This window comes from Rousettus aegyptiacus, unplaced genomic scaffold, assembly GCF_014176215.1.
Source record: "Rousettus aegyptiacus isolate mRouAeg1 unplaced genomic scaffold, mRouAeg1.p scaffold_m13_p_3, whole genome shotgun sequence".
Lineage (NCBI taxonomy): Eukaryota > Metazoa > Chordata > Mammalia > Chiroptera > Pteropodidae > Rousettus > Rousettus aegyptiacus.
In genome coordinates this window covers 104,864,536-104,878,933 of record NW_023416306.1, presented here as the reverse complement: position 1 = coordinate 104,878,933, position 14,398 = coordinate 104,864,536, and the positions used below count along the sequence as shown (strand labels likewise).

Sequence of the window (14,398 nt, the reverse complement as noted above, 5' to 3'; positions counted from 1 at the left end):
GGCCCCTGGCTGATGCCTTAGTCTTTAGCTTTGGGTAAAATTTTACCACTTTATTGACTCCTGGAATACAAAATCAGTCTGGGCGCAGGCTCGATGATCCTTAAAGAAAGTCTTGGCTAGCTGCCTCAAATCCAGGAGGCAGCTTAGATGCTTCCTCAATTCCTGTCATTATACTGGCCATGTGGCCCAGTCCAGGCTTCAGGTTCTTCAGGCAGCACTTCTTCCGAAGCTACTTGCGCGGTTTGTGTTGCCAGTTCCTTCTCATGTCCTTCGGTGGCGTGGATAAGGCAACTTCTCTTGGTATCGTCATGAAGTTGTTTGTTCCGATCTGTACGAATTGGCTGTTACAGACGGTAACAAACCCTTTAAGAGAAACAGTGGTGGTTATGGGAGGGTTAAATCATCAGCAGCTCAAGTTAGAAAGAGCAGCAGGGTGGAGGGGCAGCAACTGCACCTCAGCACCTCGTGTTCACCCTGGGGAAATGCAAAGATGGGGTCTCAGGGTCTCCCAGTGAAGGCGTCCGGTGTGCCTTTGGTCTTCTGCAGGCTACTCCTTCAGAACTGGGTGTGCAGCAGCTCAAGAGGGGTGGCAACTGATGCCTCTGACCCTGATATTGGGTCTTTCCTTCTGGGAGGCCCTCTGGACTGACATAGCAACAATAAAATTTCGGGGTTCACAGAGCTGGTGCTGGGAAGCCAGAAGGCCCGTGGGCAAGTTCAAGCTTTGCTATAATCTCAGTGGGATCCAATCCTGGTGGGTTTTAGTTTCTTTATTTATGAAATGAGAAGGTTGGGGTAAACGGCCTCTAGCCCTTTCTCTCCTCCTTCCTCCCCAAGGTACTCTGGATCTATACTTGGTTTTGAGGATTAAGCTGGTGAAGGAATTGAGCAAAGGAAAGGAAGGAATGGGGAGTGCGTACCTGATGCCGGATTTGGCCCTGGCTCCCTGGAGGGCCCGTTGGGGCCATGTCTCTCAGCCCCCTGTGAATAGCACAGCACTCTCAGGCTCCCTGTCCTGGGGCCTGGCTACGGTGTACCCTTTTGGCCCCAAGTTTTCCCTGGCAATAGGACAGGATTTGCATCCTGTAGTTTTGCCGAAGTCTCACCTGATTCCCTTGGGGTCCAGGACCTAGGGTCCATGCAAAGGCGGGGTTGGGCATCTGGTATCTGAAAGGTGAGGTGTCCGGAGTAATGGGAGGTTGGGCTGCTGAATCAGAAGACATCCCTGCTGTCTGGGCATGCTGAACCTCCTCCTCCTGTGCTTCCATCCTCTTGGGAAGGTTTGTACCTTTTTCAGGAACAGAGCTGGGGGACTCTTTTAGATTGAGGTTATTCAGCATCTCAGAGACCTTGGAATCAAGGTTTTCTGAGATTTCTCCAGGGCCATCCATTTCTGTCCCTCCTGAGTCTGGCACAAGGGCAGAAAACCTCCTGTTGCTGCCTCGGTGCTTAGACAGGAAATTCTTCACCTGCAAGGACATGGGGAGCTTGCTGGGTATGGAGGTGGGAGAGCAAGAGTAAACCCAAAAGAGTCTCTTGGACCACAATCTGTTGCCTGGGAATTCAGGGGTGTGGTGGAGAAAGTAGGGATGAGGGTCAAGACATAAAGAACAGTGGTCAATGGGGAATCACTGGGTGGCCAAGGGAGCTATGTGGTGCCATTCCTGCCCAGATCTCGAGTGGGGATCGGAGTTGGGCACTCACTTTTAAGACTGCAGCATTCATCTTTGTACAATTTACATCATTTTTCTCCACCAGGTGTAAGATTTTCTCAGTGTTGGTTCTGCATTCTGGAGAGAAGGCAGAGTGTGTAGCAGGTAAGAAAACTTTTTTTCCAAGGGAAAGCCCCCTGCAGACAGATCCAAGCTTACCCAACTGCAGGCTAAATGGCCAGCTCACCTTGGAAGGAAGGCCTGTCCTTGGGCTCATGGCTCCAGCAGTGCTGCATTAGCTCCTTCAGTTTTTCCAAGCCAGGAGTCTTAGGGCCTGGCTGGGGCAGCTTGGTCAATGGGGGCCTGATCTGCCTCTCACACACAGCCTCCTGTACCAGTGATGTGTGGGTCACTACTGGGGTGGGGGTGGGGGACATGAAAAGAAAGCATTCAGGGTATAAGGGGTCACCTGCTCCATCATGTAAAGGGGCAGGGAGTGTAGTCCAAGGGAAGGTGAGGAAGGACTGGGATAGTCTGAGCAGGTAACCAGGAAGAAGAGGGTTTGGGGCTTTTAGAAAAAGGGCATCTGGGATTAAGGATCCCAGAGCCTGGCTTAAGCCTTACTCTCAGCTTCTCTTCCGGCTAGCACTGCCCAGATTAGGATCCCAAAGCTGCAAGAGACACAAAGTTGAGGCCTTGCCCAACTGCTGGTAAAAGTCTTTTCCCATATACCTTCCCTCAGCAGGGCCCAGAGAGGTGTAGAAACTGGAGATGTATGTTTGGCATGGGGACCTTACCTGTAGACATCACTGGCCTCAGAGGCTTTCCAGTTTACATCAGCCAACAGTTCTGGGGGCAAGTAGGCTAGGGTACCCCCTGACTCCCCAGATCCTTCCTTTGACCGTGAACCTCCCAGAAACTTGGACAGGCCAAAATCTGCCAGCTGCAAAGGGAGGGAAGAAGGAGGAGGTAGGGGATGGACTAGGCCAGGCAGCTTCAAAAATCCCCTTCTCTACCCCAGAAGATGCAGGTCGAGCCTTATAAAGGGGATGTGGAGGGTTGGGGGAATGGTAGGACCAGTGAGGTTTTTGGTTTGGAGGTCTGGGTCCCCTCTCCTTGGGACTGGGTCAAGGTCTGAGTTTTCTGGACTGTCAACCATGGGTCTTTGGAGGGCCTAGTGGGGTGTGCTTATAGAAGCGACCATGTCAGTCAGGGCCTCTATCACTTGGTATGGAAGGGGCTAAAGCTCCTGGGTGTGCCTTGACATTTGAGCAGCCTGTGTCCAGTGGGAGATGCTGAGGGTATTTAATAGATAGGGCTGCAACAGATGCTGTGTCCAGTGGTGGGGGTTGAGCAGCTCTGGGACAGAACCTTGTCCTGAGGCTGGGCTGGGGTATAGATGAGCCGGCTCACCTTGGCATGCAAGTCTGGGTCCAGCAGGACATTGGAGGGCTTCAGGTCCCGGTGCAGAAGCACTGGGTTCTGGCTGTGCAAGTAACACATCCCAAGTACTATCTCCTGCAATAGGCGACAGAGAAGTGGCCAGGGCCGTGGGCACTGGGGCAGCAGCAGCCCTGACAGGGAACCGTTCTCCATGAATGGAGTCACCAGAGCTGGTCCAGACACATTGTCCCACTCCAGCTTCTCAGTGACTCCCAGCAGCAGCAGCACATGCGGGCTACGCAGACTTGCCATGGCCTTCACTTCCCTGGATATCCTCTCCCTACAGTCCAAGGAGAAAGCTGTAGTCATGCTCTGCTGCTGGGCGGGGCAGATCCCTCCTCTCCCCATGCCCAGCAACACAGCAGCCTGCTCCTCCTTCCTCCAGACACCAACACCCGCCAGCCTGCAGCTGGGGCACTCACGCGTTCACAATCTTGACGGCCACATCACAACCCCATTTCTGGTGTCGTGCCTGGAACACTGTGCCGAATCCGCCTTGACCAATGGCCTTCTGGTTCTTCAGTTCCTCGATGGACACCACGGGGGCTAGGGAACCGTTTTGCCTAAGAGAGAGGCCTCGTTCACCAGCTGGCCACGGCCCCAAGTTCTCACTGTTCCCCGGCAGCCCCCCACCCTCACCGTGACCCCCTGTGACTCGGCTGGTATGGTAAAATCTGCAGCTTCCCCATGGCCCCTACTCTCTCCTGGCCTTGGCACAAGAGCAAAGGTTGCTCCCCAAGCGAGTCAGAGTGGCATCCTGTGTCCCGGTCTCCACTCACCATAACTTGCCAGAAGACATCAGGCTGAAAGATGCAAGACGCTCCTGGAAATTTTGAGTCCAAATGAATGGAGCGACTCCCGGGAGTGGGGTTTGTGGCAGAGAGGTGTCGGGGGTGGGGAGAGGGGTCAATCTCCAGGCCTCTGCACGGATTCTGATTCCGCTTCCGTTTCCCGCGGTGCTCTGCCTACCCTGAGTGACTGAATAACTAACTTCCTTATTAGACAGGGCCTTTACAGTCCCGCCCCAAAAAAGGGCGGTAGTGGGGGCGGGGGTGGGGGTGGGGGTGGGGGGGGCAGAACGGAAGTTTATTACTAATCTTTTCTTACCAGTATTTCCTTGAGTACCTGGTGCATGCCACAGCCTGGTTAGGTGTCACTGGTCATTTAGGGTACCATGGAAGAAGTCTTTACCTTCCAGGAACTCTTAATCAACTCACCCTTGTGTCTCTCCCTTCCCCCATAGGATTCCCAGGTACACCACCTGCCAGACTAGGCTGGGTGTGGGATGGTATGGAGGAGGATTTCATGGTCCTAGAGATCAGCTCTCCCACAGCTGCCCTTAAATCACAGCTAACACTTCTGTAAATCCTGCCATGTGCCAGGTACATATATGAGCTTATTTAATTCTTAAATCAACCCTAAGGGCGTAGGTACTGCTTTTATTACTTCTTTATGGATGAGACAGTGGAAGCACCGATAGTTTACCTTGCCCAAGCCAGTGTGCAACTGACTTCAGAGCCTGTCTTTCCTGTTTTCACATCAAGTGTTTCAATTCTTACATAGGCTTCAGGTACTGCTGTTTTGGAGCTGGCGGTGAAGGTGGCTAAAGAAGGTGCAAGGCATTCCTGTGTGATGAAACATTTCTATGCATTCTGACAGCTGTTCTCATTACTTTTCTGCTGTCAAGACCAAGACCAACCGCCAGGGCATTGTGGTCAGCTAGATAAATGGCCCAGCCAGGGGGTTCATGGTGTATGCTGCAGTAGAAACACCTCAGGGCCTACCTGTCCTTTCCCCTCTTTTCAACTGTCCATGCACATTGCCTGGTTAATACACATTCCCCACGGGCATATGCTCTGGATAAGAGCCTTTCAGAACTCGGGACCTTGGGGAACCTTAAGGATTTAGGGCAAACAAAAGGTTATTTTGCCCATGCAAGGCCTGGCTATGGCTGGAGATTGTGGGAACTAGAGCTAGCGCTGGGCACTCAGTCCTTCAGGGAAGACTCAACCCTGTGGATTGTGTGCCTGCTCTCACTGGAAGGTGCTCATCTTGATATACGCTTTCCATGCTGTCCAGTGGTCCATGGAGCACAAGTAGCCAGCAGTTAACTGTGGTTTTTAGAGCAACTGGGAACCCCAGAATCCACCTCATGAATTTTGGTGGCGTCAGACTATGCTATTTTGGAGCTATTTAGGGAACTCTTTAACTGTAGTCTGTTTAAAAGCCAGTACATGGTAGGTGTATAATAAATATTTGTTGAATTGCATTGATAAATGAACAACCAAAACTTCCGGGGCTTCCTTAAGACTCTGATCATCCCAACTAGAGCGCCATACTCATTGGGAGGAAAAAGAGATTGGGCTTTTTTATGGTTTAGAGGATCTCACCTGCATAGTTGACAGAATCCATCTGAAGTAGACTTTATTATAGAGGTACCACGGTACATCGGAGAATATAAAGGCAAGTGCAGCATGTCCTTAAAAAAATTTAGTCAGGACCTAAGAGCCATCAAAGAGGGCAGCCATTCCTTTCATGATTCTCTTTTGGAAGAAGACCCTAGGCTCAATGTCTGGGCTCCACTTGAGGGGAGCAGGTAGAAATGAGTTAGAAGGGTGTTTAAAGACCTTTTTATGGCTGGATTTCTTTAGATTGGGACAAGACCATGAGAATCAAGGGTAAGACACTGTAAAGCATAGGGTTGGGAATAGTGTCAGAACCTGTACTCAAGTAAACTAAGCCTCTTTAAAGAAAAGAGGGGCAGGAATGGGAGCCTGGAGCGAGTGCCTGAGAAGACCCTCCCCTTCTGGCAGGAGGGGACTGGAGAGGCAGAGTCGATTCCTAGAGTTTGAAACTGGCCTTTCCTGAGGCCTGGTGCCCCTGACCTCAGCTGTCCCAGGCTTTTGGAGTCTATTTGGGTGCCTGTCATCCCCTTGGTTCTCAGCTCCTAGTTTCTTTGCTTACCTTCAGCCTGCCCCTGGTATGGGCTCTGGTTCCCTATCCTTAGTCATTGGGGGGCAGAGGGTGGGGTCTCTCTTCTTGCATATTCTAGTTCTAACGAATTTTCATCTGTTGCTTCATTAAGAGAGTCCAATTATAGGCTGAGTGGTGTTAATTAAGGTGAAAGCAAAAAGGATTATGGAGAATTTTCATTTCTGTATTGTTTGAATATTTTATACTAGCATATATTACTTTTCTAAACAGTTAAAGAAGAAGAGTGTGATATATGTAAAGTTTTAGCTATAATAATATTCACTGAAGTGTTGTTTAAAATAGTCAAAAAATAGAACACTAAATATCCAATGATAAGAAAAAAGTTGAATAAATTATGCAATGGAAGACTAAATAGCCATTAAAATGATGCTCTAGACCTGTATTTATTTATATGACAAGTGTTTATCTTATATCAAATGGGGGGAAAAAGCAGGTTATAAAATAGTACGTACTGTATAATCATTTCTCTGTTTGTTTTAAAAATTCCTTTCCAGTAGTGTGACAGAGTTCTCGAAGGCCTCCAATAGCAGAATACTTAAATGCTATGTAAAGCACAACAAACATATTTAAAAAATTCCTTCTTGAGCTCCCCTAAAATAAAGATAATCTCACAAGAACACTTCTCTGAATCCCATGAAATAAAACAATACAAAACAAAAGATAAATAGTAAATAAACAGCGAGGTCAACTAACTAGAAACCTAGAGCTTTGGGGACTATATAGGGGTATGGGAGGTTGAGAGAGAACCAGAGAGTAAGCCCTAGGGCCTAGGCAGATGGAAGAGCTTAACGTGAGACACCCTTAATCCCCCCAAAGCTGGGACTCTCAAAGAAGCTGCATTCTTACTGGAGAGAAAAAAAAGTTCACCTGCTTACAGAGGGAACCTACAAGGAAACCTGTCCAGGCTGCAGTACAAGATGTTAAAATTAATAAAAACATTAGTTTCCATGTGATACCTGCTCTCTTTCCCTTTGATCAAATGAACCATAAGCTGAAAAATTTAAATGAACCCGGGTTATTAATGGCCCCTGGAATCCAGCAGAAGCAAACGAATCCTCCTTAAGGAGAGCATCCTCAATCCAGCTGTCAGGATTAAATTCAGCCAAATATAAACTCATAAAAAAATTACTAAATATATAAAGATTCAAATCTCTATGAAGAAGAATTAGCAGGAACAATAATCAACAGGTTTAGATGTTTAAGGACTTCAGAGTTTGTAATGATCAGATGAAAAATCTAAAGAAGCTATAGTGAAATGTTCAAAAAATAAAAGATAGAGTAGAAAAATGAATAAGGAATAAAAGATTATAAAACATGCCAGATAGATTTAGGAAAAAAATAGAATATCAAAAAATAAAAAATTGTATATAACCATTGAGATTAAAACTGCAATGCTTGCTTAAATAGAAGACACAGCTGAAGAAATAGTGTGCTAAAATGGATCTGAAGAAATGCCCCAGAATGCATCAAGAACAGACGAGCAGACAGAAAAATTAAGAGGCAAAGACCAAGGAGGTCTAACAATTATCGAATTGGATTTCCATGAGCAGAGAAGAGGAAAAAACAAATCAGGCAAGGCAATATTTGAGGAGAAAATGGCTGAGAATTTCAAAAAATAATGAAAGGCAAGAATCCACAAATAGAGGAAGCACAATTTATACCTAGAATGATAAAAGTAAAGAAATCTACATCTAGATACATTTTGGCGAAACTGCAGAACAATCAAGACAAAGAAACAATCTCAAAGGCTAGAGAGAAAACATAGATTATCTATAAAGGAACATGACTAACCAGTAGTACACTTCTTGATAGCCATAGTGGAAATCAGAAGACACTGGAATGATTCAAATTGTTAAAAAAAAAAAAAAAAAAAGGAAAAAAAATCTGTAAACAAAGAATCATATACCCAGAAGAGTTCTTTTTTCAAGAACAAAGGTTAAAGAAAGGACATTTTTAAATAAATGAAAGCTGAATTTACTCTACTGTAAAGGAATTTCTAATGGGTGTACACCAAGAAGATAAAGAAAACTTACTCCAGTTAGGACATGTGAAATGCAAGAGGAACAGCAGGTTTCCAATTAGTTCAAAATGAATTAGTATCATATTAAACCTATAGAAATGAGAGGAGGTGGCTCGATGATTTAGAAAAGGATCTGCTACCAGCAATTCCGGGAATATACCCAAAGAAATTGAGAGCAGGGACTCAAGCAAATGTTTGTACACCAATGTCTATAGCGGCATTATTTACAGTGGCCAAAAGATGAAAACAACCCAAATATCTATCAACAGATAAATGGATAAATACAAAATGTGGATATAAATACACACACACGTTGGAATTGGGTCCAGAACCATTAGGGTCCCATTAACTGTGGCCCCTGCTTCTCTATTCCCCTTGGGGTTCTTTTTTTGGAAGTTCTTTCCAGTGCCCAGGGCTTGCTTTTCTCCTTTAGCATTCCAAACAGGTCGAAAATCCCCTTTGACTTGATTTTACTTAGCAAATCTGAGAGACCGATGCTTTCACAAAGAAGCACACTGCCGCTAAGGCCACCTGCCCCAGCAAAGTGGAATCCTTGCTCACCATCTGTTCCTTTACAGAGAGCATTTCGGAGTTGGGTTCCATTGGCAGAACCTAAGTTGCCTGTCTGTACAACCAAGGCAAGGGAAGCCGAGAAGGGTAACTTTTTTTACACTACCTTAGCACGAGAGGACTAAAACGATTTTGAGCAGCCGTAAATGATAAGTATCCACATACATGCTACAATAATAATGCACATTCTCTCAGTGTAGAATCCTTCTCTTTTTGCTTTTTGTGTCTAGTTAATGTTGAAGACCTAATTTCTGTGCTTTTCCAGCTCCTCTCATCTTAGTGGGGCAGGCTACTGCTTCAAATTGCTTCCCCAGATGGATGTTCTCCTTTTTTTTTTCTTTGTAAATAGGAAGTTGAACCTAATGGTCAAAGGTACAAGCTCTTAGATCAGGCTACTTGGGATTGAATTCCGGCACTGCAAATTATTAGCTGTTTACCATTTAGCAAGTTACGCAACCTCTCTGAGCTTCAGTTAATTATAGTACTCACTGGAATGGGTGTGAAAGAATACAGCACATTTCCAGCACATATTATGTGCTTAATAAGTGGTAAGCATTAATATAACAACCATGAATGTATTTCCAATCTGAGGAACATTTCTAGTTCTCAATTTATTTGTAGAGCAAGAAAAATGATTTAATTGCTGCTCAGTAAAATAACCAGTTTTCTTTCTCCTGGTAAATTCCCATCCCCACCCTTCCTTCCAGGGCCCCACTAATGAGTCACCCCTCACGTATTTTCTTTCCTCTCTTCCAGACAAATGCACTGAGAGAGAGATTTGAGGAAGTCAGTCTCTCCTCTTGTGGTTTTGAGAAGAGATGGCTTGAATCCTTGCTGCGAGCAAGAAAAGCGGCTAGTGAAGTAACACCCTTAAACTTGTTTGTATCTTTCTACAATGCCAGGGTTATTGAGTGGACCCTTCTCAGGTAACACACAACACACAGAGAGGGGAAGTACTGAGTTTTATGTGACAGAGTGAAGGGATGAAAGTTCTTTGCATCTCCAAAGTGAGCTCTATGACTGGTAGTGCGGAGAGCTGCATATCTTTTCCAAGCCAGCAGCTACTGATAGGTCACAAGGTCAGAATCTTAGTCTCTCAGCGTAGCTGTCCTTGATGCTATGGGGTCCTCGATACTATGGGATCCTTGGTGCTATGGAGTCAGGCTTGAGCATCGTCTGCCTAAAGTATTCAGCTTAGGTGGACCTCACAAGGTGGGATCCTTATGCTCATTGGTTCCTGCATATGGGGGCTGACATCTGTGGTTTTGGGCATTCTAGTTATACCCTAAGGGCGTTCCCGTTATTTGCCAATTGACATCACTGTTATGCATGGTTCTCGTGGAATTCATTTTGTAGAGGCCGAAAAGTCCTCATTTCAATATGGTCTATACAATCCCGTGTCTCTAGCACCTCAGAGGAAAGGCACTTAAGTTTGTTTGTCTGCCTAGCACAAAGGTACTCAACAAGGTTACAAAGATTACATAGTTGACCCAGGGATGGGCTTTGGGCCTGAGGCAGCTGCCTCGGGTATCCTGTGCCACATGTCCTCAGGCCACCTTTGATTTCAGGGTCCCATGACCCTGCCAGTGGCCCATGCAGAGGCCATATCTTCATTTTTCTCCCTCAGCTGGCAGAAGTGTGGCAAGAGAGGAGAGTTAATGGTCTGAGGGCGCCCCTCACCTGGTGGAGGACCAGGGTTAGTGCTTCAGCCTCCTGAGCTTCGGAGGGTCAGTTCTGAGGTGTGTTCTACAGATCTTCAGGGAGACTCTGTCTAGGCTAAGCTCCACATCAGAGACTACCTCACATACCTTTTTTTTTTTTTTTTTTTTTTGCCATTTTCTCCTTCCCCTATTCACATATTCTGCTCCCTCCCTCCTGATCCCTAGGACCACCCTCCAGGAAGTCTCAAGTTTTGGTCTTGGGAAGTTTTTAGGGGAACACAGTACAACTCTTTCCCCTGTTCCCTCCTCATGGTTTTTTCCTCTGAATGTCTTTGTGTCTAGGATCCCTCCCTATTTAGAAAGAAAGAAGAAAGAGGGGAAAAAAAGGGAACAGAAAAGAATCTAATTATCTCAGAAATGGGGCATAATATATTCTGGTTCCTACAATAGGCTAGGGACTTTCTCATCTGTTATCTCACTCAAATTTTAGCAACACATCTGTGAGACAGACTATTATTAAACCCATTTTATGGATAAAGAAACTGAGAACTCTGTGAGAGGTTAAGTAACCAAACAAGGTCATTAACAACTTTGTGGCAGAGCAGGGTTTTAAACTCAGATCTATGCTCTTTCAGCTGCTTCCTTTTATGGGTGAGGTTCTTCAAAAGAATATGAACTTTGAATCAAGTAAGACTATTAGTATCTTTGTAATTAAATATTTTAACAGCTTTATTTAATTAGAGTTGACATTCAATAAACTACACATATTTAAGGTGTACAATGTGGCGAGTTTTGACATACATATATGCTTGTGGAACTATCACCACAGTTAAGATAATGACCATATTTATCACATCTTTTTTCAGTTCTTCCATCCTGCCCTTCTGTGCCATTCCTCTTTTCCTGGCAACCACTAATCTGCTTTGAATCACTTTAGAATGGTTTGCATTTTCTATTTTATATAAATGGAATCATATAGTATGTATTCTTTTTTTTCCGATCTCTTTCACTCAGTGTGATTATTTTGAGATTCACCTATATTGTTGTGTGTATCAAGAGATTATTCCTTTTAATTGCTGAGTAGCATTCCATCATACCACAATTTCTTCATTCATTCACATGTTCATGGACAATAATTTTTGACTATTACAACTGACACTCCTATGAATAGTCATGTATAAGTCTTACATTCCCACTAGCAATGTGAGAGATCCAGTTCTTCTATATCCTTTCCAACACTTGGTATACTCAGTACTAGCTGTTTTGATAGGCATCACACTGCGGTTTTCATTTTCATTTTCATTTTCATGATGACTGATAATATTGAGCCTCTTTTCATGTGTTTACTTGCCACCCGTACATCTTCTTAGATAAATATCTGTTTAAATTTGTTGTCCATATTTTATCAAGTTGTTTGTTTTCTTATTATTGAGTTTTGAAATATATATTCTGTTTTTCTCTTTGGTGGATTGTGCTTTTGGTGTCATCTATAAGAAAACTTTTGTTAATCCAAGGTCATGGTGATTTTTCTCTAGCTCTAAAAATTTTAGATACACAGTTTTACATTTATATCTGTTAGTTTTGCCTTATTTTGTTTAAAAGTAGATCTCATTTTTAAAGGTTCAAAAATCCCTGATTATGGTGTGTGTAAAATTGACTCACCTTCGATATGGGAGCTATCGACAGGGAATTTGTGTAGCTTAGACCAGGTTTTGGGAGGAAGAGGGTGCTTCCACACCTGCAGCTTTTGTGTGGAGGTAGAGAAGTAGCTCATGAGCAACAAGGACGTTTAACTGACCACTATTCTCACCTAAAGATGTGCCTTATCAAGTTCTCTAACAAAGGTTTAAAGAGTTTTGTTTTGTTTTAACATTGGCATTTGTGGAAAGGTTTCCATCTTTGTTACAGGGTGACCAGATAGTGACCAGATAGATCTGTGATTTAGGAAGACTAAGCAAATGGTTGTTTGGGGCATGGACTGAATGGGAGAGATCTAGAGGCAGAGAAAACAGGAGACCACAGAGCAATTTGAGAAAAAAATGTTGAGGACCTAAATAGAGTTAATGCCAGTGGGGATGGAGAGGAGGGAACCTAGTCTGGAGATATTTCTGAGGTATTAATAGAAGGATCTAGAATTGAGAGAGAAGGAATATTCAGTTTTATTCTGGGACATTGAGAGAATGGTAATGCTATACATTGAAATGTGGAACATAGAAGGGACACATATTGTGTGGGAAAGGACTGCGTTTGGATGTGGGCACATTTATATGAGAGCCTTGGTGCTGCAGCCTCAAGGGATGCCCAGAAGGCAGGAAAAAACATGAGACTGGAGCATGGCAAGTGGCAAGCACTGGGGTGAAATGAATGACATCGACCAAGAGAGTCTGTGGAGGGAGAAAGAAAGAAGGCAAAGGACAGAGAACCCCATGTTATCAAGGTCGAGCTAACAGAAGAGAAACCAGGGAGAGAAACAGAGGTCAGAGAGGTAGGGGCAGAATCATGAGAGAATCATCAGAGTCAGCCGCTACTGAGAAGACATCTAAGTTTGGGTTTCCCCAAAAGGAGAGCCTGAACATGGATTTAGGTGCAGGTAGTTTTTCGGAGGAAGGAGGGATCCCAGGAAGCAGGAGTGAGGGAACACAGAGAGTGAGAGTTGAGGTAGGAAAAGCCAATAGAAGGGTTTATTACTGAGACTGTAGACAACACAGGCTTCATTCAAGTAGAACCTCCAAATTTAGAGAATACCTCCCAGAATTGCCCACATGAATGATGGGAGGCTGGAATATTCATCTGCTAATGTCTGCACTCACTGCCTGAGGATTGCAGCTGGGGGCACTAGCTCCCTGTACTTCCTGGCTGTGTTTGCATTAGGGTGGGCTAGGAGAGGGGTGATGAGCAAGTCCCCTTATATAGGAGAAAGACCTTGTAATGGCTAATTTTATGTGTCAACTTGGAGGGTATTTTTGGATGAGATTAGCATTTACAATGGTGAACTTTGAGTAAAGCAGCCTTATAATGTGGGTAGGTCTCAACCAATTTAAGGAATTACCCAGCAGACTGCCTTCAGAATTTATCTGTAGCATTAGTTCTCCTGGGTCTCCAGTCTGCTAGCCTTTGAACTGGAATTGTACCATAGGCTTTCTTGGGTCTCAAGCCTACAGGCCCAACACTGCAAATTCTGGACTTGGCAGCCTCCATAATTATGATGCAATTCTTCATAGTAAATCCCTTTCCATCTATATATACATCCTATTGGTTTTGTTTCTCTGAAGAGCCATGACTAATATAGAACCTGACGCAGAATGTGAAGATGAAGGTGTGGATCCGAGGTAGGGTGCTGGCAGTGCAAGGTGAGTCTGAGCTCACACAGAACTGTTCACCACAGCTGTAGCTGACCTCAGAGATGCGATGTAGACCATAGTCATCTGCTGAAGATGGTAAACAGGATGAGGAGCACACAGCCCGTGGGGTTTGGCAGTAAAACAGACTTTGGTGATTATAGAAAGAGAAGTTTTGTTTCATTTTGAGTGAGTTAATGAGTATGTAGGATCTGAAGAAATATAAGCCTAGAGCAGAAATTACCACTGAGAAGTTTGATAGTGAAAGGAGGGCAAGAGGAACGGCTGTTAGATGAAGCAAGAAAAAGGACCAAGGAATCAATCTATCTATCTATCTATCTATCTATCTATCTATCTATCTATCTATCTATCTATCTATTTTAGGAGGGATGACTTGAGGCTGTGGAGAAGAGGGTGTAGCAATAGAGAGGGAATCCTCACAGGCCTAAGAGGAGTGAGGACCCCAGTGGTGGGTAAGGATGGATTTTAGGAACATGGGTAGAAAGATTAGTTTTGCTCAGAGGTCAGGATGTCTTTTTATGAAATAAAAGGAGAAGTAGAAAATAGGTGAAGATGCCGAGTTACATTAAAGAAATAGGAAGGAAAGTACTTTCTATCTGCTCAGACAAGTAGGAAGGAGAGAGGTAATGAAGTTTAATGGGAAGAATGCAGATTTAGAGTCAGATTAGTAGACCTGGGCTGGGATTTTAGCTTCACCAT

At 44.6% G+C, this 14,398-nt stretch overlaps 1 protein-coding gene across 3 annotated transcripts; it reads right to left on the bottom strand.

Annotated features, from left to right (window-relative positions):
- Positions 1-29: 29 nt before the first annotated feature.
- On the bottom strand, positions 30-4,073 carry RIPK3 (receptor interacting serine/threonine kinase 3). 3 transcript variants are annotated; one of them, XM_016120559.2, is made up of 10 exons: positions 3,875-4,073; positions 3,518-3,658; positions 3,066-3,375; positions 2,450-2,595; positions 2,277-2,323; positions 1,900-2,067; positions 1,705-1,790; positions 1,107-1,469; positions 921-981; positions 30-363 (listed from the first exon to the last, which is right to left on the bottom strand). In XM_016120559.2, exons 1-10 carry the CDS (start codon positions 3,892-3,894, stop codon positions 230-232), a joined length of 1,476 nt encoding a protein of 491 aa, XP_015976045.2. In that variant the 5' UTR covers positions 3,895-4,073; the 3' UTR covers positions 30-229. The 3 variants fall into 3 exon arrangements, with proteins under 3 accessions (XP_015976045.2, XP_015976047.2, XP_036094934.1); XM_016120561.2 differs by having other exon boundaries at positions 30-341; XM_036239041.1 differs by lacking the exon at positions 921-981.
- Positions 4,074-14,398: the final 10,325 nt, after the last annotated feature.